This window comes from Pelodiscus sinensis, chromosome 3, assembly GCF_049634645.1.
Source record: "Pelodiscus sinensis isolate JC-2024 chromosome 3, ASM4963464v1, whole genome shotgun sequence".
Taxonomy (NCBI): domain Eukaryota; kingdom Metazoa; phylum Chordata; order Testudines; family Trionychidae; genus Pelodiscus; species Pelodiscus sinensis.
Genome location: NC_134713.1, coordinates 86,528,380 through 86,553,225, shown reverse-complemented (window position 1 = coordinate 86,553,225; position 24,846 = coordinate 86,528,380). Strand labels below are relative to the sequence as shown.

The 24,846-nt window shown below is 44.3% G+C and overlaps 1 protein-coding gene across 9 annotated transcripts in view; it reads left to right on the top strand.

The window, feature by feature from the left end:
- The window catches only part of TBC1D32 (TBC1 domain family member 32), a 205,113-nt gene that overhangs the window by 138,651 nt on the left and 41,616 nt on the right, over positions 1-24,846 (top strand). For 7 of the 9 annotated variants that reach the window (XR_012902655.1, XM_014577943.3, XM_075924062.1 and 4 more), the window contains one exon: positions 13,903-13,972. Coding sequence is in view for 7 of the 9 variants with exons in the window: in XM_014577943.3 (XP_014433429.2) it covers positions 13,903-13,972 (70 nt within the window). In the remaining 2 variants the exon portion in view is untranslated. Of the gene's footprint in view, positions 1-13,902; positions 13,973-15,019; positions 23,340-24,846 lie in introns of those variants that run through there. The other 2 variants (XR_012902654.1, XM_075924064.1) reach the window with 2 other exon arrangements.

Below are 24,846 nucleotides of genomic sequence, written 5' to 3'. Positions count from 1 at the left end.
TTCGTCAATTTCATGACCTTTTCAAAAGAGTAGCGGAATCCCAGGAACTGCACCTCACGGAGGTCCAAGAGAAACAACATTGCCTCCTAAAAAATCTTCAGCACTCACAGAGCTCGAAAATGGCGTTACCTTTCGATGATGCAATTTTGGAGATTGCGGACAATATCTGGCAAACACCTGACTCTTCCCAGCCTATGCATAAGAAGTCCAACAAGAAATATTTTGTCCCTTCGAAGGGGATAGAATTCTTATTCATGCATCCGCAAACAAATTCCTTGGTTGTTGACGCAGCTCAACAAAAAGCCAAAAACCACAGCACAAAAATGTTGCAGGTAAAAGAGTCCAAGTGACTAGACCTTTTCTGGTGAAAGTTTTATTCCTCTGCCATGCTCATTCTTCGAATGGCGAATTATGCTGCAAATCTTCCAACCATAGCTTTGACAGTTATTCCAAGCTGGTGGCAGTATTAGAGCATTTGCCTGAGGACAAACGGCAACTGCTAAAATCAGTGGTCCAGGAGGGTTACATGGCCTCAACAATAGCCTTGCAGACATTGCCGACACTGCAGCGTGTGCCATGGTAACATCGGTAGTAATGAGAAGGTCATCCTGGTTGCAGCTAGCCTTAGTCTCTAAGGACTTGCAGACAAAGGTTGAGGACTTGGCCTTTGATAGGGAGAGTCTGTTCACTGAAAAGAGGGATCAAGTGTTGCACTCCGGCAAGGACTCCAGAACGACCTTAAGAACACTGGGGATGTATACGCCCCCTTACCACCGTAAGCGTTATACACCCTATTACAGACAAAGGCCCATCTCATAAATGGGACCCAGATATAGACAGCAAGAGCAACAACAACATGTGAGACGTTGTCAGCAAAGACGTAGAACACAGACTGGTTGGTAGGACCCCTAATCCTCAGAACAACAGGCAGCAAGTTTGATGGTCCTATCGAGGGGCTCCGAACCATTCCCTTGATATACCTCCCGGGATCACAGAAGTTGTTTCATCACCAACTGAGACCTTACCAGCACAGGTGGCTTACCATCACTACAGATCGTTGGATCCGGGAATTAATAACATTAGGCTATTCCATTCCTCTTCTCTCCCTCCCTCCCCCCCAACTCTGTCCCTCTTCAGGGACCCATCTCATGAGGCCCTCTTACTCCAAGAGGTCACTCGACTCATAGAGATTGGGGTGGTGGAGGCAGTGCCCGAACACTTCCAGGGCAAGAAGGGATTTTACTCTCTTTATTTCCTCACACAAAAGAAGTCAGGAAGATGGAGGCCTGTCCTGGACCTTCGAAATCTCAACCGGTATCTCAGGAAAAACAAGTTCAAGATGGTGACTCTAGCGTCTATCTTCCCCACGTTGAACAAGGGAGATTGGTTCACGTCCCTCTATTTGCAGGACACTTATTTTCATGTGACGATACACCCAGCTCACAGATGCTTTCTGAGGTTTGTCATAGGCACACAGCACTTTCAAAACAAAGTTCTCCCGTTCATCCTATCATCAGCGCCCAAGGTCTTTTCCAAGACACTCTCGGTGATAGCTGCGTATTTTCACTACCAGGGCATCATATTTTTCCCGTACCTGGACAACTGTCTAATCAAGGCCCATACTTACGATCACGCACTTCGTGTCACCGAAGTCACAAAGCAACTGTTTACAGACTTGGGTCTCATACTGAACATACCGAAGTTATCACTCACCCCGCAAAGATCTCTCATGTTCATTGGGGCACGATTAGATTCTATAATGACCAAAACGTATCTTCCTTCGGAAAGATTCCACAAAATACAGAACCTTACACAGACACTCTCCATCAGCCCAAAGGTACCAATTCTTACCTGCCTACAACTTCTGGGACACATGGCTGCCACAACATATGTCTTACAACACGCGAGGCTACACCTCAGATGTTTACCGCATTGGTGGCCATTGTTTATCACCCAGGCAATCGCGATGTACACAGACTAGTGAAGGTACCATTAATAGTTTGACAATCCCTGACATGGTGGACTTCTCCCGCCAACATGCTCTCCAGCGTTCCGTTCCATCGTCTATGCCCAAGTCACTTCAGATGCATCTCTTCTGGGATGAGGAGCACACTGCGAGGTCAAATTTGCCCAAGGTCGATGGAATACGCAAGAAGCCCTCTGGCATATAAATCTTCTGGAGCTCAGGGCAGTATTCAATGCATACAAGACATTCCACCCAAAGATTTGTGGCCAGACAGTTCAAATCTTTACTGACAACACCACCATGGTTTATTACATCAACTGTCAGGGCGGAACCTGATCCAGATCCCTCTGTGCGGAAGCCACGAAGCTATGGGATTGGTGTATATGCCATGGAGTTACCATTGTGGGCACATACCTCCCAGGCAAGGACAATACAATTGCCGATGCCTTAAGCAGACATTTTTTTCCTCAGCACGAGTGGGAGATCAACCCAAAGGTGACCCATTCTATATTTCACCAATGGGGGCACCCCACTATAGATCTCTTTGCCACACATCTCAATACGAAGTGCCCAAAATACTGTTCCAGAGCTGGTCTGGGACTGAAATCTCTGAGGGATGCATTTCTTATAAATTGGTCTCACCATATTCTCTATGCTTTTCCTCCAGTTCCACTTCTTCCAAGAATATTAGAGAAGATAATTGAGGACAGAGCCACGGTGATACTCATTGCCCTGTTTTGGCCCAGACAGACGTGGCTCCCCCTTCTCCTACAACTGTCCCTGCAACCTAGCGGTTTTCAAATATCTAAAAGGGTGTCACAAGGAGGAAGGAGAAAATTTGTTCCTCTTGGTTACTGAGGACAGGACAAGGAGTAATGGGCTTAAAGTGCAGCAGGGGAAGTTTAGATTGGACATTAGGAAAAAATTCCTAACTGTCAGGGTGGTCAAATATTGGAATAAATTGCCAAGGGAGGTGGTGGAATCTCCCTCTCTGGAGATATTTAAGATCAGGTTAGATAGACATCTGTCAGAGATGGTGTAGATGGAGCTTGGTCCTGCCTTGAGGGCGGGGGGTTGAACTCGATGACCTCTCGAGGTCTCTTCCAGTCCTATTATTCTATGATTCTATGATTCTAACCTCCAAATCATTTACCGAAACAACCCAATCTGCTCAACGCAACCAGGACTGTCCATGCCACAATCCCAAATCGACCGCCTACACCTCACAGTGTGGTTCCTAGCAGGTTCCATAGCACAGAAGTCCTCTGCTCCCAAGAGGTGAAATAAGTACTACTCTATAGCAGACGTGAATCCATACGCAAAACTTACGTTTATAAATGGCACCGTTTCCATTCTTGGTGCTTAGTCAATAACTTCGATGCAATGTCCATCCCAATCCATCGTATCCTGGACTACGTACTCCACTTACACCATTCAGGATTGGGGCTCTCATCCATCAAGGTCCATCTCTCAGCAATTTCTGCATTTGGACAGTCAATTGAGGGTTTTGCAGTCATTGCTCACCCGATGACTAAATGCCTCTTGAAAGGCCTAACAAATCTACACTCCCCACGTAAGAAGCTTCCTGCTCTATGGGACTTGGAGCTAGTGTTGGACCCCTCACCTACCCCCATTTTGAGCCCTTTGCGACCTGTGACATCCCTACGCTCACTATGAAGGTTGCCTTCCTGCTGGCTATAACATTGGCCCGACGGGTAGGAGAGCTGGCGGGCCTCTCGGCCAACCCTCCATATACTCTGTTTACCAAGCAGGGAGTAATACATTGATCTCACCCCAACTTTTTAATGAAGGTGAATTCAGAATTCCATATTAACGAGCCTATAATACTCCCGACATTCTACCCCAAACCACATAACTTTAGCCATGAAGCCCTATTGCATACATTGGATGTCCGTAGGGCATTAGCTTTTTACCTAGAAAGGATTCGCCCTTTCCAGTCAATCTCAATGGCTTCTCTTGTGCTCAGACAAAAGAACCAAAGGACGATCATTATCCTCGCAACGTATTTCTAAGCTGATTGTGAAATGTATTACAATGTGCTACACGTTACACAATAGGCTCGCATCGATGCCAATTACTGCTCATTCTACCAGAGCAACCTCTACCTCTCTGGCATTCCTTAAAGGTGTACCAATTCAGGACATTCGCCGCACGGCGACATGATCTTCGGACATGACATTCGCTAAGCATTATGCCATTGATGCTTGTCGCCCAAGAATCAGTGCTAGTCTCTGCAGTGCTGTCCACAGCAGCGAGATCCTGACTTTGATCCCACCTCTGTAGACGAGGCTACTGCTCTGCACTCACCTAGAGTGGAGTACCCACGAGGACGCTACCTGAAGAAGAAGAGAGTACCCATCACCTTGTGTAGTAACGACGTTTCTTCGAGGTGTGTGTCCCCATGAGTTCTCCACGACCCGCTCTCCTCCCCTCTTCGGAGTCTCTTCTTTATGTTTTTCAGGAGTGATCCAATTAGGAGGAACTGGCAGGAGCTGGATCATGTGCAAGCTCACAAACGGTGCGAACAGCATGCGCCACCACCCATGCGCGGTCCAGCTGAACCTCAGCTGACGACTCTCTGACCTGCGGCACCGGGACGAGCCCAACGCCTAGAGTGGGCCACCCACAGTGACACACACCTCAAAGAAATGTCATTACTGCACAAGGTAAGTAACTTCCTCTTTTTCTCTTTATCCTAATGCTGACTTCCCAACCCAGCCCGCAGCTAGGCATGCCCTTCTCAAAGTATGCCAGTAGCTCTAGCATGCAGGAAATAAAAGCAATTTCATTATGGCTGCCTCTGTTACAGTTGCATTGGGTTTAGGAATTGAGTTCCAGTGCTCTTGTTCTCCCTCTCCTATCTTCTTAGGAGCAGAAACAATTTAACTCAAAGGCTAAATCAGCAATTATAGTGATGCAGAGATTACAGACTATTAGTTTGGGTATAAATAACAGCATAGAAGGAGAGGCACAACTTGCTCAGTAGAGTGTCATAAAGGCCTGAACCCCTATTTTATGTACTCTACATGGCTTTCTACATGCTGAAGCCGTGTCTTCACACTTACACTGCTATTTTATCAGTGTATGGTCCCTTTGCATTCCTATTGTCAAAGCCTTTCCCTACCTAAGTGGTGGCTCAGGGGGCTGCCACTGCTGGCTCCTGACCCCTACGCAGTGCTGGAACAGCCCTCTATCTGTAAGCAGTACCGGTAAGCATTATCCGGTAATGCTGGTGCTTACTAGTAATCAGTTATCCAGTTCACATCCCTAGTTATAACACGGTAGTTGCCTGACCTGGGTATAGCATGCTTAAAATTTCAAGTATATATTAGACCTAAATGTGTCCCTATAAATAGGTAGAATTCCTTGAACTTATGAATCTTTGTGCCATTCAATATACATCTTAGCAAATAATTTAAGATCATAAGAATGGCCATACTGGGTCAGACCAAAGGCCTATCAAGCCCACTATTCTGTTCTCCGACAGTTGCCAATAGCAGATGCCCCAGAGGGAGAAAAAACAACAAATAATCATGTGATCCCTCTCCTGTCATCCATTTCCAGACAAACAGAGGCTAAGGACACCATTTCTACCCACCATTTCTACCAGGCTGGGACCATTGCAAGCCATTCATGAACCTAACCTCCATGAATGTATCTAGCTCTTTTTTGAACCCTGTTATAGGAACAAGTAAATAACTTTTCCCTATTTACTTTTTCCATACTAATAATGATTTTATAGACCTCTATCATATCACCCTCCCCTTTAGTCTCTTTTCTAACCTGAAAAGTCCACGTTTTTTTAATCTCTTTTGGCACACACAAAAATTTGCCTCCCACCCACCTCAGAAGAGGCATACAGTGGCTGCCCAGCTGCTCTGGGGCAGGGTCCTGGGGCAGGTAGCGGCCCCACCCCAGGAACAGCAGGGCAGCCTCCATGCAGTCCTGGCATTAACTCCATCTTGGAAACTCTTTTGAATAGGAGTTTAATAGTTGGGTATTATTGTTTTCTATTGATTTTGTGTGTGTGCATGGTAGGTTGCTTTTTGTTTTAAACCACCCAGATTGTGGCCTTTTTTTGAGTTTTTAAAAGATTTTAAGTAAGAAGCATTATTGTTTGAATGTTATAGAAATAGTTATAATTATTTTTAAGTTTGTATTTCAATGATAATTTGTATTGTTTTAGCTGCTTCATTATTGACATAGGGATTTAGGGTGTTTATTTTGGGTTTCTCTTTTTATTTTCACTTATTTTATGTTTAATATTAACCACTTAAGGATAATGAAGTTAAACTTTGTGAAAGCGTCAGGATGCTTGAAGAGTTAATTAACGAATTTAAGGCTACAGTAGATGCTCACTGCCAGATAAAGAATAGCTGTCAGTTTTGCAACCTTGAATAAAATATTTGAATGGATTTTTAGTGGAATTTTTAAAAAGTTTATTTATAAATAAACTTTATATGTATATAAATAAACTTTTTAAAAATTCCGCTAAAAATCCATTCAAATATTTTATTCAAGGTTGCAAAACTGACAGCTATTCTTTATCTGGCAGTGAGCATTATATTATTTTAAACTTTCTCGGCTTACCTTTTACTAGGTGAAGTTTTGAACTTTTTTGTTTTTAAATTTTTTTTAGACTTTCAAAGAGCTGGGGGGGCAGTATAAATTGCAAGCTATGAACAAATAGCTCGTTTAAGTTGCTTACATTTCTAACTGCTATTCATTTTTATATTTAAGCTTTGACCAACGTTATTTTGTTTCCCAGATGAGATCTCTTTTGGCCTAAGCTTTGATAACGTCTGTATTTTAGCAATGTCTAGTTCCATCTTTTTTATTCATGTTTCAGCTATCTGATCTTAACTACATTTTTTATAGTTAAACAATTTAAATGGGATTGTTGTACCTGCTTCATTATTTAAAGACTCATTGTTAGAAAGCACCCATTTCCTTCAGAATGACTGTTAAGCCTTCCGTGTTGTGTGTGGTGATAAATCACATAGTGCAGAGGTGGTCAATGAGCAGATTGTGGGACAAATACAGTATATTGGCACTTAGAGTCAGCCATAATAATAAGGATACATGGGTGAAAGTGCTGATTTAACAACTCATTTTATTCTTTGTGACTGAGAGAGGGCTTTTTAGTGTTCTTATATAATGTGAATATATTTGTTAGTAACTGGTGGGTGCAACGGTGGCACACATCTGAATAAGTGCACATGAACTCAATATTGGTGGACAAGACAAAACTCAGTCTGTTCACAGATGGAAAATTTTAGAGAGAATACTGGTCACTGCCAGATACTGGTTGCTTACATCCCTACTCAGTATCCAGCTCTGCTCCCAAGTGGGGGGAAGCAACTAGTCAAGTCAACTATCCGATAAACATATGCTTCTCGGATAGTCGACTAGTCACTTACATCCCTACTATAAAGTTCAAATTTCTTACCTCTACCAAGCTGTTCCTTGGGCCAGAGCAGTTCAAGGGCTGTAGGACAATGGTTAATACAGCACTGACTGTCGCCAGCTATTTGTGAGGCGATTTATTAACTTTGAAATAACAAGTATTTTGTTCTACCTAGTAATGTATGGGAAGAGGAATTTAGGCCACAGAAATCCTGCCTGGCCATTGGACCCAAGTGGCAGTTGGGTGGCCTCTTAACATGCAGATAGATGAGAAGAGTTATGACTGATTTAGGGCTGCATCCAGCAGCAAACCCCACAAAGTGTAGTGCTTACAGTGGTGATTCCCCATTGAAACCCAGGGGAACTTCTCAGTACCAGGGATGTTAAATTTAGTTTAATCAAATAATCGACTAGTTGATGGAATTTCCATCGACTAGTTGAATAGTCAATAAGCAATGGAGCTGCAGCGGGGTTAGCTTCTGGCCCCAAGAGCTAATGCCTCTACAGCTCTGCCTTTTAAATGTATTAAGAGCTAGTAGGCTCTCGATACATTTAAAAAGCAGAAGTGCAGCGGCAGGGGGGGGAGACCCAGTGCGAGCCAGGACAGCTAATTCTTAGCGCGCACGGAGTCCGCCCCACTGCACACCATCCTTTTAAATGTATTAAGAGACTGCCAGCAGGCTCTTAATACATTTAAAAAGCAGATACACAGCATCTGGGACTGGGCGTGAGCTGGGAATCAGCTGATTCCTGGCTCATGCCTGGTCCCTTCCACCTCTCTGCCTCTCCTGTGCCCCACGGAGATGGTACTTGCGGGAACTGCCTTTTAAGCCAGCTCTCCCCAGCACCGGCTCCTGTTCATAGAGGCATCAAGGTGGGGGGAAGCAACTAGTCGAGGGATTAGTTGACTATCCGATAAGCTTATTCTTATCAGATAGTTGACTAGTTGCTTACATCTGTACTCAGTATCCAGACCCGCTTCCAGCCTGGAGTTCTTGCTACACTTCAAAAGCAGAAGCGCTGTGGGAGCACAGGTCCAGCGGGGGACTCAAGCAGTCCCCTGCTCTCCCTGCTTTTGAAATGTTAATGGAATTTCCATCAGGGCTCTTGTACATTTCAACAGCAAAACGCGCTGGGAGTTCAGGGCCAGCACAGCACTCAAGCAGTCCCCGCTGACCCCATGCTTCCTTCTCTTGAAATATACAAGAGGCTCTTGTACATTTCAAAAGTAGGGAGCACAGGTCCAGTGGAGAACTGCTTGAATCCTGTGCTGGCACTTGCAGATCTCTTGCTACATTCCAAAGGTGGAGGTGCCCTTATTGACTAATGGAATGGTCAATGCACATTGCATCGACTACTTGTTTAGTTGATTAATCTAAATTTAACATCCTTACTTTACATGTATGACTGGTGGTTTATGGCAGGGGCTTGGATGCTCAGAAACTTGGAAAGTCCCAAAAAACAGTAGGTAGAAATACCCAACTGCTGGCTCAGGGTCAGGAATACACATTTCAACATGAGTAAATGAGAGTCTGATAAGCCAGAAAACAAACATTGACAAACATTGCAGGAAATTATTATTTAAAAAAAAAATCACAGGAAATGATTATTAAAAAAAAAAGACTTTAGAAAATGAATTTGTGAGACTTGAGTCACATTTTAATAGTCTTGCTAGTGCTGCTAACTGGAATTTCTTTAGTTTTTATTCCCCGGAAATGGGTTTTCTCTGAGGAAGAAGCCGTTTCTTTGTCTTGGGGAGTTCTTGTGCATAGGAAGCAAGAAATCTGGGTTGAAGGAATACAAAAAGCAAGTCACTTCCTTGATTTTGACATGCACTGTACATTTATTTTTATTATCCTAACATCTGCATTTTGTGTATTTGAGGAGCTTCTTATTATATTGGCATTACAATTCAAGAATTAACTATTTTTATTCCTCTCATAAAGTCCACATTACTACCCAAACCTTGTCACCTCAGGATCCACAATGCTGTCACTCGTTTAGGCATGCATGCCGCAGTTTCATTTTTTTTCCCTGGCTGGATGCTGTTGCCATGAGGGTTAAGAACCCACTGCCCCATACTGTGTCATCATTAATGTTTTTTGACAAAAGAGCACTGTCCATATTTTTGTTTGTGTGTGCATACAGGAGCAATGTAAAACAACACATGACTGCTTAAAATCAATTACCACATTGAATATGAAAATACTTCAGTTTTTGAATGAGTTTGCCGGGCATGCTATAAAAAACATTGGGCAGAGGAAGCACATGAAGTCTCATCCTGCCCTGCCCTGCCTCATTCCTGCAAGCAATCTCTCGTTCCCTGCCGTTGGGAGCGCAGGGCTTAGAATCAACTGCCAGGGTTGACACTAAGACTATGTCTAAATTACATTCCTCTTTCGAAAGAGGAATGTAAATGAGCCCAATCAAAAATGCAAATGAAGCGCAGATTTACAAATCTCGCACTTCATTTGCATAATCACGTAAGAACACTTTATCAAAAAAGGGGTTTTCAAAAAAGAAACTGCAGTCCAGATGGGGTTCTTTCGGGAAAAAAACCCTTTTTCAAAAGAACCCATATACCTAATTTTTTCAGGAGTATTTGTTCTTTTGAAAAAAGGTTTTTTTTTTTTTTTTTCAAAAGAACCCTATCTAGACTGCGGTTTCTTTTTCAAAAAACCCTTTTTCGAAAAAGTGCTCTCACGCAATTATGCAAATGAAATGTGAGATTTGTAAATCCGCGCTTCATTTGCATTTTCGATCGGGATCATTTACATTCTTCTTTTGGAAGAGGAATGTATTTTAGACAAGCCCTAAATGCCACACACTCCCCAGTCCCTAGGCCCTGATTGGCCTTGGGATAGGGGAGCAGCAGGACCTTCACAGGCCAGATCAACCGACTTGGTGGCCCTTTTGCCCACTGTTGACCTAGAGGAAAGAGCTAATTGAGGAGGAATAATTTTACAGATTTTTTTCTTATTTTGGGGGTATTTTTATATTGTTTTTGCTTTTTGGATTTTTTAAATGGAACCACAGGCTTTTTAGAGATGTAGGAGGTACTTTCTGTAAGTGCACCTATTCTCAAGGGGATTGAAATGACAACAGACTTGCTTAGTTCTTAATTACTGTGAGGCGTACAATTAAGGAATATTTGGGGGAAAACCTTTTAAATCAGACAGTTCCTTCTGGGAGTTAGAGTAGATGCTTCCTGCCAAGATTACCTAGTACCCACTTGAAGATCTTGGGGGAACATTTCTGCTCCTTGCTATGCTTCTCTGAAGAGATTTTAGCTGAAATGCACTTTAAATAATTAGCTTAAGGCACTTTGGAGTGTGCCCTAAAGTCCATTAGTTTCTCTGCACTAATTCCCCATGTGCACACTTAGGGTACGTCTAGACTACATGCCTCTGTCGCTTCATTTAAATTTACATGGCTGCCGTGCTGAGCCGACAAACAGCTGATCAGCTGTTTGTCGGCTCAACGCGATAGTCTGGGTGTGCGGGTGTCGACATCAAAGGTATTTGTCGACCACCCAGGTATACCTCATCCCAGGAGGCATACCTGGGTGGTCGACAAATACCTTTGATGTCGACACCCGCGCATCCAGACTATCGCTCTGATCAGCTGTTTGTCGGCTCAGCGCGGCAGCCATGTAAATTTAAATGAAGCGGCGATTATTTAAATCGCCGCTTCATTTTCCTATGTCTGGTAGCCTAATCTACATGCCTCTGGCGACAGAGGCATGTAGTCTAGACGTACCCTTAGACTGTTCACAGATCTGCTGCATACCACATACTGTGGGCTTTTCCCCCATGTAGACTAGGCCTATGTGAAAGTGTAATCTGAGCAGAGATTATCCTGAGTGTTCCTTGTGGAGTATTTTGTGGAATCCTGGCTCTTTTGTGTGGAGGAGGCCCTCCATCAGGTTTAGGACCCATTTTCTCTGAGCTGAGAACGTTTAATTCCATGTTTGCTGAGGATTCAGTAGCTGGAACATTTATTTGCATTGGAGCTGTGTTTGTTTCTGTCAGTTTTACTTATTATATTTTATCAGCATGGAAACTTATCAAAGTATGACCTCCATTACTACATGGCATTGTAGCTCTTTAGGCTGCTGACTGCTCATGTAGCTTAGAAAACTAACATGCATATCTTAATGAATAACTGGATTTATTCATATTCAGTTAATTGACTTCTTCTATGTGCTAAAGTATGGTGTGATGTCATCTTTTTTAAACTTGATTAGTTCCCACTGAACTAACAGGTAACATCTCAAGGACGTCAGCCTAAATTTCCTGTTCAGACAGGTTAATGTCACAAACTCAGTTCTATCCACTCTAGTCCTGAATTCACCAAGCATTTTTCTTGAAAACTCTTCCTTACTATTTTTTTCATTCCAGACCTATCAGTGCAGTAATTTTGCCTTTTCAGTCTGCTATCTGACTGTTGCTAATCATTCGTGTTTTTATTTTGTTTTTACTGTTACACTGTAATGTCACTCGTTTAGCTAACGTCTGTTATCATTATATGGCTATATTTTGTCTGGGCATTACTTAAATATTCTGCAAAAAATGGAAGAGAACTAAAACAGTGAGATAAATAATAGCTAATGGAAGACAACTGAGAGATCTCGGTGAGGAAAGGAGAGAATTTGAGTTCACTCAGAAATCCCAGAAAGGAAAGAGGAAAAAAAAATTAAGGCAACAGTAAAAGCATATTGGAATAGTTTGGGAATCCATAGTGAGAAACAAAAAAGAGCAAGGCAGTCTCAGAAATTATATGTGTGGGGTACAGATGACAAAAATGTTTTCAGGTTTAAAAAAGGGCAGAAAAAATTCTCATGAAACTTATCCTATTTCCGTTGCTGCTAAACTGTTCATTGTCAGGGTTGACTTTGGTCTTTGGCTTACAAAGATACTCTGAAGAATATTGTATTTCATTTTTGTAAAGAACCAAATTGCACTAAATAATGCATATTTTCAACTAAAGAGCTAATAAGATATCTCTCCCCTACTATTAATTTGTCCAGTCTAATGGAGTCAAAGAGTAAGAAATATCATTTGACTCATTATTGCCATATATTTTATTATTCTCAGTATGAGTTTTAAGGATATGTGTAGAATCCTGACATTTATCAAATCATGACATTTATGTATGGATTAAGAAATGTCTATTTTCCATTTCATTCTTTTTTAAAATAGGATTACACATATTCAGTATAGTTCTTTGTTTCCTGTGAACTATGAAAGGAAAGTGATTCAGTCCCTTATGTTTAATTCTTTTGCTAGATTAGACATATGGGAAAATACTGCCAAAGCCTAGCCTATTTTCTTCATTCAGTTTAATTTCTGCACCTGTATCACCTCTCCATCTAATTGACAATTCATAGATATTCTGCCATTTGTTTTGAATGTTGAGAAACTAGACTTCTCACTTGAATTGGTACTAATAGCTCCTTTAGCTTGGTGTCTTATGCCTGTTTAAGTGGGATCGGTGAACATACCATCAGATTAGAAAATGATCTGATCCTTCACAGAATTATCACTTACATCTTGGGAAAATGATAGATATTGGTTTCTGCTGAAATATGTATATGTATTAAAAATGTGAAAACTAATAATATATTGTAACAGAATCTTATCACCCGTTAAAGAGATGACAGAAGCCTGCTTAGTGTAAATTCATTAACACTTTCGGAACAGGACCAGAAACTAAACTAGAAAACAAAAATAAGAACTTGTCTGATCCTGGGCCCTAGCAACTCAGAACATTTATTACATGCTAATTTTTTTGTGAGGAATCTGCACTGTCTTTGATTATCATATGTGTGAGAGAGAATATCCTTTTGTTACGTCTTTTTGCATTTAGGATTTAAATGTGTGATAAAATAACATTTCCAGAGGGTGTTTATTAATACATGTAGTTTATTAGTTTTTTTGATCTATTTTACCAATTTTAATCCTATAAAAAGTGCATAAAGTAGATGAATATATTATATTCATTCAGAACAATAAATAAAAGTATTTTAGGTCCCTTTCAGTTCAATATTTTAAATGTATTTGAGATTTACAACACGCTGTGAGCCAGCAAGGTTGGCTTTACAACTTGTGAGATCCCATACTGCTTGAAGGGAAGGAATTGGAACAGGAGATACAGTTTTGTCTGTTTCATCTACCATACAGAGGCTGTTATGCTAAGTAAGAATGTAAGTATCAATGAGTAGGGCCCAACTAGTTGCTTGTTCTGGTTGTGCTGAACACTGATTGTGATCAAGAAAAACATGCACGTAATTGCTTTTTTTCCGACTTTATTTTTAAAAAATTATCAAAGGGTTCAGTTTCCTATAATAATCTTTGCAGAGATTATACTGACAACATTTCAGATACAAAACAGTGCTCTGGACTTGGCATTAAAATATGTAAAAATATGACTTTCAACGTTTTTCAATTAAAATCATCATTATAATGCTTTTTTTTTTACATTCTTGTATTTTTTTCTTTTGTTTTTAGCTGCTGATGTAAATGTGAAGAATGAAAGCCTTTCATCTGTGCAGCAGCTTGGAATTAAAATGACAGTCAGGTATATTGTATAAAATATTCCCCTTGTGTATTTCTAGAGTTTGTTTGATTTCTTCACAATGACTTTAATTATATTTAATCCATCAGCTCAATGTTTTGTACCATTTAAATCTAAAGATCATTTTTAAGAGAATGAATTCTTACTTTAAAGATGAAAAAGGTATTAGCACACGATTAAATTATCTGCAGCAAATTAAATAGGTTATTAATCATTATGTTGTAAAGGCTAATTGCAACTTGTTTAGCAAGAGTTACAGCTAAAGTTATATTATCAAATCATGGAAATATAGGGTTGGAAAGGACTTTGAGAGGTTGTTTAGTCCATACCCTGTGCTCAGACATGACAAAGAACATCTCTCATGAATTGCCTCTTGTGTAGGATTTTGCAATAGTCTAATCTTGAAAAAGCAAAAACATGGATAATGGAAGCAAGGTTTGTGTCTGAAAGAAATGGTTGTGGCCTTCTAGCAGAGTGTAGATTAAAAAAAATCCACTTTTTTGCAACTTCTGCAAACTGAATGTCCATGGACAGCTGAGAATATAATGAGGCTATGTCTACTGCATGCTTATTTTGAAATAAGCTATCAAAATAGTTACTTTGAAATAGTGCATCTACACTGCAAACAGCCATTGAAATAGTCCTGAGCTATTATGAAACAGACTGTCCACACAGATTAGACATAGAATTGCATATAAGGCCACCTGGAAATACAGGGCATCAGGACAGCACTTACTTTCTGGAATTGCTTCGTGAGGCTTTGTGAGGCTTGAGCTTATAGGGACCCACCCCCCGGAACAGCCATGTCTCTGCTTCTCCTCCTGCTTGGCTACCTTTCTGGGGGATAGCAAAGCATATTCACAGCATGCTTTGGTTTCCCTGTTGGACACCACAGCACTCCCAGCTACGGAACCAGAGCTGAGTCCCAGCTGTCGACGGCCCTTATAGTTTATGCTGCAGCTCCTGGTGCAGATTCTGCAGGATGCCCTCATGGTGCTGCAAGAGCAGGCCCTCTACCTCAGTACAAGGCACCTCCTCTCTTCTCTCCAGTCACTGCTCTTGCAACTCAACCCCTCCTGCACACTTTGTACCACCACTTCTGGCTCCAGGATACCAGTTCCAACTGGTGGGACCAGATTGTCCTGGATTGGTAGGATAACCACCAGTGGATCCAAAACTTCTGCATGTGGAAGAACACCTTTCTGGAGCTGTGTGAGTGGCTCGTACCTACCCTCAAGCGATGGGACACCCACATGCAACCCACCATCTCCATCCAGAAGTGGGTCGCCATTGCACTGTGGAAGCTCATCGCGCCGGACAGGTACCGATCCGTCGGGAATCAGTTTGGCATGAGGAGATTGACTGTCAGAGTTGTGGTCATGCAGGTATGACTTCCTCATGCCATTGTTCCGGGAGGGTGATGAACAGCTGGAATGAGGTTTCCCCAAGGAGTGGAGAGGGGCTAATTGTGTTGGTGGAGGAGGCTCCCACCCTGGAAGGGTTTTCAGTCCCACACTCACCAAGGCCTGCAGAAAGAGTGGGACAAGTTGGGGTTGATCCTGGTGTGTGTGTTGAGCGGGGGCGGAAGAGGAAGGAGATTGGGCTTGGGGACCTGCCAAGGAGCCTGGCAACCCTGTGATTCTCTGTTTCTCTCCTTCTACAGGTGGTGAGGGCCATCAACACATACTGTTGTGCCAGCTCATTGTCCTGCGTGAAGTGGACCCCATCAGCGACATCTTTGCCACCCTGGGCTTCCCCAACTGTCGGTGAGCTCTTGATGGCATCCACATCTCCGTCCAGGCTCCCGACCACTGGGCATTGGATTACATCGATTGCAAGGGCTACATTTCCATGACTCTGCAGGCCATTGTGGACCATCGAGGCCAGTTCGCTGATGTCTACATCAGGTGGTCAGGGAAGGCACATGATGCCCGCGTATTTAGGAACTCTAGCTTTTTCCACAAGCTGCACATTGGCACTTTAGAATCATAGAATCATAGGGCTAGAGGAGACCTGAGGAGGTCATCGAGTCCAGCCCCCTGCCCAAAGCAAGATCAATGCCAACTAAATCATCCCAGCCAGGGTTTTGTCAAACCAAGACTTAAAAACGTCTAGGGATGGAGATTCCACCACCACCCTAGGTAACCCATTCCAGTACTTCACCACCTTCCTGGTAAAATAGTTTGTCCTAATATCCATCCTAGACCACCTCCATTGTAATTTGAGACCATTGCTCCTTGTTCTTCCATCTGTCACTACTGAGAATAGCCTCTCTCTATCCTCTTTGAAACCTCCCTTCAGGAAGTTGAAGGCTGCAATCAAATCCTCCCTTACTCTTCTCTTTTGTAGACTAAATAAGCCCAAATCCCTCAGCCTCTCCTCTTAGGTCATGTGCTCATTTTGGTTGCCCTCCACCGGACCCTCTCCAGTGTGTCCACATCCTTTCTGTAGTGTGGGGCCCAGAACTGGACGCAGTACTCCAGATGAGGCTTCACCAGTGCAGAATAAAGGGGAATAATCACTTCTCTGGATCTGCTGGCAGTGCTCCTCCTAATGCATCCTAATATGCCATTAGCCTTCTTAGCTACAAGGACACACTCTTGACTCATATTCAGCTTCTTATCCTCTGTAATCCCCAGGTCAGTCCCCAGCCTGTAACAATGCTTGGGATTCTTCTATCCTTGTTGAACCTCATCAGATTTCTTTTGGCCCAATCCTCTAATCTATCTAGGTCATACTGAATCCTAACCCTACCCTGCAACGTATCTACCTCTCCCCCTAGCTTGCTGTCATCTGCAAATTTGCTGAGGGTCCAATCTATCCACTCGTCCAGTTTATTAATAAAGATATTGAACAAACACGGCCCTAGAACTGATTCTTGGGGCACTCTGCTTGAAACTGACTGCCAATCTGACATTGAGCCGTTGATCACTACCCATTGAGCCTGACAATCTAGCCAGCTTTCTATTCACCTCACAGTCCGTTTATCCAATCCATATTTCCTTAACTTGCTAGCACGAATATTGTGGGAGACCATATCAAAAGCTTTGCTAAAGTCAAATTCTTCTTTGAGTGATGTCCCCGTGGGTGCTGCACTGTAGGCGCTGGGCTTGCCCTGGCGCCACAGTACGGAGATTGGCAGGACCGCACATGCATGAAGGGCATCTCGTGGCATTCACGCTCTGTTGTGCCGCTTGGTCCAGTTCCAGCCAGTTCCTCTTAACAGCCTCAGGCTGCAGACAGATTTGAACTGCTCTCCTCGGATCTTCTTGTTCGTGAGAGAAATCAAAGTTGTTCTCTTAATAGTTATTCATTATATTACTTTTATCTTCATTTTAGTTAGTCCATTCTCTTGTTAAAAAAAAAATCTATTTTGTTACTTGATAGTTCATAAGTTAACCTACGTTCATAAGCCTCTGTTAACTCCCTTTGTATATAGTTCTTACCCTTAAAAAAAAAAAAAGGAAAAACAGTAAGAAGAAGGAGAATATATCATAATGCCGGGGTCACCAGGTTTTAAAAAATGTGAGGTCTGCCGCAAAGCCACGCCTGCCTCTGACGACCATGCAACATGCATACATTGCCTCGGGAAAGGCCACATTCCGCAAAAGTGCCCTCACTGCTTTAAGCTTACATCTAGAGCGTGAAGAGATAGGGAGATGAGGCTCTGCATGATCTTCTTCAATAAGGCTCTTCAGCCTGAAGGATCAGCCTCTCCCCTGAGGCCTTCCTGGCAGCCGCAGAAGCTAAGGGCCTCCTCTCCAACTTCGGCCCCTCTGAGAAAAAACAGACCGTTGCCAGCCTGTTCCCTGTTGGCCACTTCAAGCGGCAGGTTGAGTATAGGGAGTAGCTGCGGCATGTGCCGTTTCAACGGAGCCATCCAGATCAACAAAGCCGAGTGCTACAGTGCCATTATCAACACATACACCGACACCAATGATTGCCTCAGCACCATCCGTGCACAAGCCAACAGCACCGACTCCACAGCCGGCACCGACGCACACCGACTTCCCCTCGGCACCGGCCTCCATGCATGAGCGGCATTCTAAGCACTGCAATTATGTGGCACCGACTGTATCAGCACCGATTCCTTTGGCACTCACCCCATCGGCACCAGCAACTGTTCCCTCGGTACCAGAACTTACCACAGCACTGCAGGGGCTTCTCTGCAAAGGCGACTTCTAAGACTGCTCGGCACTGAAGCCCTTCATCGCACTCACCATCTCCAACATTTTCTCCAACGCCGTCGTCTCCACCTCTACCTCAGTTGCCCAGGCGCTCACCAGTCAGATGTTATTCACCCTTCCACCGTCTGTCGTCTCCTTTCTTGACTCAACCAAAGCAGCATATTAGCCACCACCATCAGCGCTTCTCTGCCTCGCCTTCTCCGATGCCACGGAGGTCTTACTCCCCGTCACCATCGCTTTGTTCACCAGACTATTCTTATAGAGCAACGTATAGCAGGTCTCACTGATATGACCGCTCCCCTTCCCGCTCTTCTTATTACTGGGACCATTACAAGAAATTCACCTATTACAGGTGACATTCACCATACCATCGCTCTTACTATCACAACTCGAGGGCGGTCCCAAGGTCTCTCATGGGCTACTTGTCCTTCAGACACTTGCCAGTGCTCAACCCAGACCACTCAACTCAGGAGCTGATATCTCCACCTTCTCCTCCTCCTAAAATGGAAGAGCAACAACCAAGCCTGAGATATCACCCACTGACCAGTCATCATCCTTGCCGGATGAAGTGGTCATTGCAGGGGATACCTCTCCCCCAGACGATCTCAGGCAGTTCCAAGATCTTTCTAAAAGAGTCGCAGCATCACAGGAAATTCAGCTCACCAAGATAAAAGAGAAGCAACATCATCTTCTCAAGAATCTTCAGTCATCTCACAGCGCCAGACTTGCCATCCCACTCAACAAGGCCATATTGGAAGATGCCAATTACCTCTGGCAAACGCCAGCATCTGCACTTCCCACAAACAAGAGTGCTGATAAGAAATATTTTGTCCCACTTAAGGGGTCAGAGTTTCTATTTACACACCCGCACCCTAACTCATTGGTGGTCAACATGGCACAACAGAGAGCAAAAACCCCCCAATACAAGAATCAGACATCAGACAAAGACGCAAAGAGACTTGATTTATTTGGCAGGAAAGTATACACCTCATTGACCCTGCTCCTTCGCATTGCCAATTACTTCACATACCTATCAAATCACAACTTCGATAATTATACCAAACTGACGGCAGATGGAATCCTTGCCCAAGTCCAAAAGGGCCATCTTAAAGTCCATTGTCCAAGAGGGCTACGCTTCCACCAGGGCCAGCTTACAAATAGCAATGGACGTAACAAACATGGCAGCATGAGTGGCAACCATGGCGGTTGTGATGGGGAGGGCCTTGTATCTCCAGGCCGCCGCTGTCCCCAAAGACCTGTAAGTGAAAGTAGAGGACTTACAATTCAAAAAGGATAATCTTTTCGCTGAAAAGACCGACACGGTTCTGCACTCGAGCAAGGATTCCAGATCGACTCTCAGAACCCTAGGGATGTACATCCTGCCCTTTCGGAGAAGGTGCTACACTCCTTTCCAGAGGCACTATGATTACACCCATTCCAGGCAACAGTGGCAGCAACAGCACCGCCCATTCGACCAATCCCTACTGACCTCCCAGACGACAGAACCAGAATAACCGCCCACAAGGTCAATCCAATTCCAAGCATCACGTTTGACTGTTTGGTCAAGAGCAAGCAACCAGTGTTACCAGCCTACCCTCTCACAACTACCCATTTGTTTTACCATCGCTTACGCCCCTTCTACCACCAGTGGGCGGATATCACTAATGACAGATGGGCATTGAAGATAATCCAATTCGGTTATGCCATACCATTCGAATCCATCCCTCCTACAACCCCACCAACCTCGGTCCTCTTCAGGGACCCCTCTCACGAAGATCTACTACGTACTGAAATTAACCACCTACTAGAGATCGGTACGGTGGAAAGGGTGCCTGATCATTTCAAAGGGAAAGGCTTTTATTCCCATTACTTCCTGGTACAGAAGAAAACAGAGGGATGGAGACCAATATTGGATCTCAGATGTTTGAACAAATATCTCCAAAAACAACTGTTCAAGATGGTAACCCTGGCATCCATAAAAGGTCGGACCTCCTTGCAAGTATGCACGATGCTCAACATCAGCAGGCAAACTTTCCAGTCCCTAGGCCTACTCGTGAACGAGGACAAATCCACACTACAACCTACCCAAGACTTGGAGTTCATTGGAGCATGACTAGACTTCATGATAGCAAGAGCATTCGTACTATTGACCAGTTTTCATTCAGTCCAGCTATTGATAGATACCTTCCAAGTCAAGCACACGGTACAGGTACCTACAGCTCCCAAGCTTATGGGTCATATGGCTGCGACCACTTTCATAGTCTCTCATTCCAGACTACATTTCCGTACCCTACAACATTGGATGGCCACTGTTCACAACCATACCACTCAGGACGTGCACGGGGTAGTAAGTGTTCCAACCAAGGTCATCGCCTCCCTGGAGTGGTGGACCATAGACAAGCATTTGCTGTCAGGCATGCCATTCCACCAACCACTACCACGATATCAGATTACTACAGACACTTCCCTTAAGGGAGTAGGCGCACACATAGACGGAGTAGCAATAGAGAGCCGCTGGGCACCCCAAGATACATTACTTCACATAAATCTTCTTGAGCTCAGAGCCGTCGCCAATGCTTGCATGCATTTCCACAACCAAATACGCAACTGCACATTAAAGATCCTGACAGACAACGTAGCGACAATGTACTACGGGAATTGTCAAGGAGGCGCATGTTCATGATCCCTATGTGCAGCGGCTATCTGACTCAGGAATTGGTGCATCACCAATGGCATCACTCTTGTGGCATCCTACTTAGCTGGCATCAACAACACCGCAGCGGACTCCCTCAGCAGGAACTTTGTACGAGATCATGAATGGGAGCTTCACTGCAGAGTCCTCCACTCTCTCTTTCGCTGGTGGGGCACACCACTCATTGACCTATTTGCAACCTAAAACAACAGAAAATGTTGTGGTTATTGTTCCAGAGCTAATGCAGTTGCCACTCCCTGGGAGACGCATTCCTTAGCTGGAACGGTCCCCTGATGTATGCCTTCCCCCCCCCCCCCCCCCATACCACTCATTCCAAGAGTGCTTCAGAAGGTCAAGATGGACCGGGCCAGGATCATATTGGTAGCTCCAGCATGAGTGAGGCAACACTGGTTCCCTCTCCTACAACTCTCCCGCTATCCTTCATACCGGTTACCACTGCTCCCGGATCTAGTCACTCAGAACCACGGCCTTTTCACCCACAGCTTCGCACACTGCACCTCACAGCATGGTACCTAACTGGCTAAATGCTGCTGAAACATTATGCTCCAATCATGTCAAAGATGTCCTGATACACTGTAGACAACAAAATACAAGAAATACCTACCTCTCAAAATGGGGAAGGTTCACCAGCTGGTACTCCGAACATTGCATCAACCCTCACACTGCACCTATACACAACATGCTGGACTACATAATGGAGCTGAAATGAACAGGACTGGCATTAACATCACTTAGAGTACATCTCAAAGCAGTGGAAGCTTTTCGACAACCAATTGAGGGATTCTCCATATTTACTCATCCCCCTCACGAAGAGATTCCTCAAGGAGCTAACAAATTTGAACCCTCCTCTTCAAACACCTCCCCCATTGTGGGATTTGGACCTAGTCCTATGAACTCTCACAGTCCCATCCTTTGAGCCGTTAGCCACAATACCTCTTCAGCTCCTAACCAAGAAGTTGATATTTCTACTCGCCATCACCTCCGCACACAGAGCCAGTGAGCTATCGGTGTTAATGGCGGTACCTCCATACACCATCTTTCAGAAAGATTGTGTCATTGTTCGACATCATCCAGCCTTCATCCCTAAGGTCTGCTCCGTATTCCACGTCAATGAGCCTATTATACTGCCTTCATATTTCCCCAAGCTGCATGCTTCTCCTAAGGAAGCAGCCCTCCATAACCTAGATGTATGCAGGGCTCTAGCTTTCTTTATAGACTGCACTTAGAAAGACAGAGAGGCTCCTCCTTTCCCTGGCAGAATGATCAAAAGGATCATATCCATTTCATCTCAAAGGATAGCTAACATAATTGTATCCTGCATAACACAGTGCTACGCCATCCTGTTCCCTGAACGCCCTAGAACCCACTCCACTAGAGCCATATCAGTTTCCACTGCCTTTTTGAGAGGGGTTCCCCTTGCAGATATTTGAAGGGCAACCACGTGGGCTTTCTATTGCACCTTCGTAAAACACTGCAGTCTTTTCATCTGTCAATAAATAAGGGGCTCCAAATCCTACCTGCCTTTATACGGGGAGATACTGCTGTGCAGACACCTACAGTGGAGCACCCATGGAGACATCACTCGAAGAAGAAAGCGAAGTTACTCAAGTTGGTGCAGTAACTGTCATTCTTTGAGATATGTATCCCTGTGGGTGCTCCACTACCCACCCACTTCCCCGCTTCGGAGTCTGCGTCACTCTGTTTTCCAGATCCTGAGGTCGATTGGAGGAAGTGGCTGGAACCGGACCAAGCGGCGCGAAAGAGCGTGATCGCTGCGAGATGCCCTCTGTGCATGCATGGTTCAGCCAACAACTGCTGCGAAAATCTCCGTACTGCGGCACGTGGGCAAGCCGAGCACCCATCGGGAAACACATCTCGAAGAACGACAGTTACTGCACCAAGGTGAGTAACTTCACTATATATCATATCCACTGACTTCCCCATGTCCACAGAACCAGTTACCCCATCATAGAAGCTAATCAGATTGGTCAGGCATGACTTGGCCTTTGTGAATCCATGTTGACTATTCCTGATCACATTCTCCTCTTCCAAATGCTTCAAAATGTATTCCTTGAGGATCATCTGCCTCCCAATGATTTTTCAAGGGACTGAGATAAGGCTGACTGCTCTGTATAGTTCCTTGATTTTCCTCCTTCCCTTTTTAAAGATGGGCACTACATTTGCCTTTTTCCAATCATCCAGTATCTCTCCCGATCTCCACGAGTTTTCAAAGATAATGGCCAAAGGCTCTGTAATTATATCTACCAACTCCCTCAGTACCCTCAGATGCATTAAATCCAGACCCATGGATTTGTGTATGTCTAGCTTTTCTAAATAGTTCTTAAACTGTTCTTTCACCTCCAAATGTTGCCCACCACCTTCCGTCAACGGAGCCACGTAAACTAGTTTACCCGGCATAGGCTTCATTAAAATAAACATGTCCATCATGCTGTGCCGACGATCAGTTGATCCGGCAGAGCGTGGCAGTCTAGACACGGATCTGTCGGCTGGGGAAGCCTTTGCCGACCAATCCTATAAACCTTGTTTCACAAGGCATAAGGGATCGGTCGGCAAAGGCTTCCCCAGCCGACAGATCCACGTCTAGACTGCCGCGCTGTGCCAGATCAGCTGATCGTCGGCACAGCGCGGTGGCCATGTTTATTTTAATGAAGCGGGGATTATTTAAATCCCCGCTTCTTTGCCTATGCCAGGTAAACTAGTTTACATGGCTCCATTGATGGAGCCATGTAGTCTAGACATACCCTTTGTGTTTAAGCTCACCAAGGATTTCCCCGGAAAGCCAATCTGGTCACCTACCATACTTGCTTTTCTTACTGCTCATCAGGATAGTTTCATACTGTGCCTTTTAAAAAGGTTTCTTTAAAATACTGCCAGCTCTCCTGGACTCCTTTTCCCTTCATGTTAGCATCAGGGTGTCAAAGTCCGCATTTTTGAAGACCAGGGTTTGTATTTTGCTGCTCTTCTTTTTTCCTTTGGTCAGGATCCTGAAATCTACCATTTCATTATCACTGCTTCCCAAGTTACCAACCACATCTACTTCCCCTACTAGTTCCTCCCTGTCTGTGAGCAGCAGGTCAAGTTGTGCAGTTCCTTCAGCACTTGTACCAGGAAGTTATCCCAAATATTCTCCAAAAACTTCCTGGATTGTCTGTGTACTGCTATATTGGTCTCCGAACAGATGTCAGGGTGATTAAAGTCCCCCATGAGAACCAGGGCCTGTGATCTGAAAGCTTCTCTTAGTTGTCTGAAGAAAGTGTCATCTCCCGCATCCACCTACTCTGGTGGTCTATAGCTGACACCAACCACAACATCAGCCCTGTTGCTCCCTCCTCTAAACTTAACTCAAAGACTCTCAACAGGCTTTTCTTCCTCTATACACTAGAGCTTTGAGCAGTCATACTGCTCCCTTACATACAGTGCAACTCCTTCACCTTTTCTCTCCTGCCTGTTCTTCCTGAACAGTTTATACTCTTCCATGACAGTGCTCCAGTCATGTGAGTCATCCCACCAACTCTCTGTTATTCCAGTCAAATTGTAGTTCTTTGACTGTGCCAGGGCTTCTTATTCTTCCTGTTTATTCCACTTTCTTCCTCACCCGCACCATCAGGGTCGTGGACATGGACTTGCCAATGTACATGGAAGGGATGCAGCCTACCCTTGGCTCTCCTGGATTATGAAGCATATACTGGACACTTGGACCACACCAGGCAACGTTTTAATGCGAGGCTCAGCAGGGCCCGCATTGTTATGGAAGGTGCCTTTGGGCCTTTGAACAGCCGCACATGGAGGCCATTTGTCTGGTCCATCAGGGCTATGCAGATCCAGAAGACCCTGAGGGAGAGTTTCAGTCAAGGCCAGCTCTGAAACTCTCCCCTGGCCTCCTCACAATGGACCTCTTCAGTGGCCCACTGTGCCTTCCCTCTCTCCCCACACAGTCTTCCTCCCCCCTTCTAAAG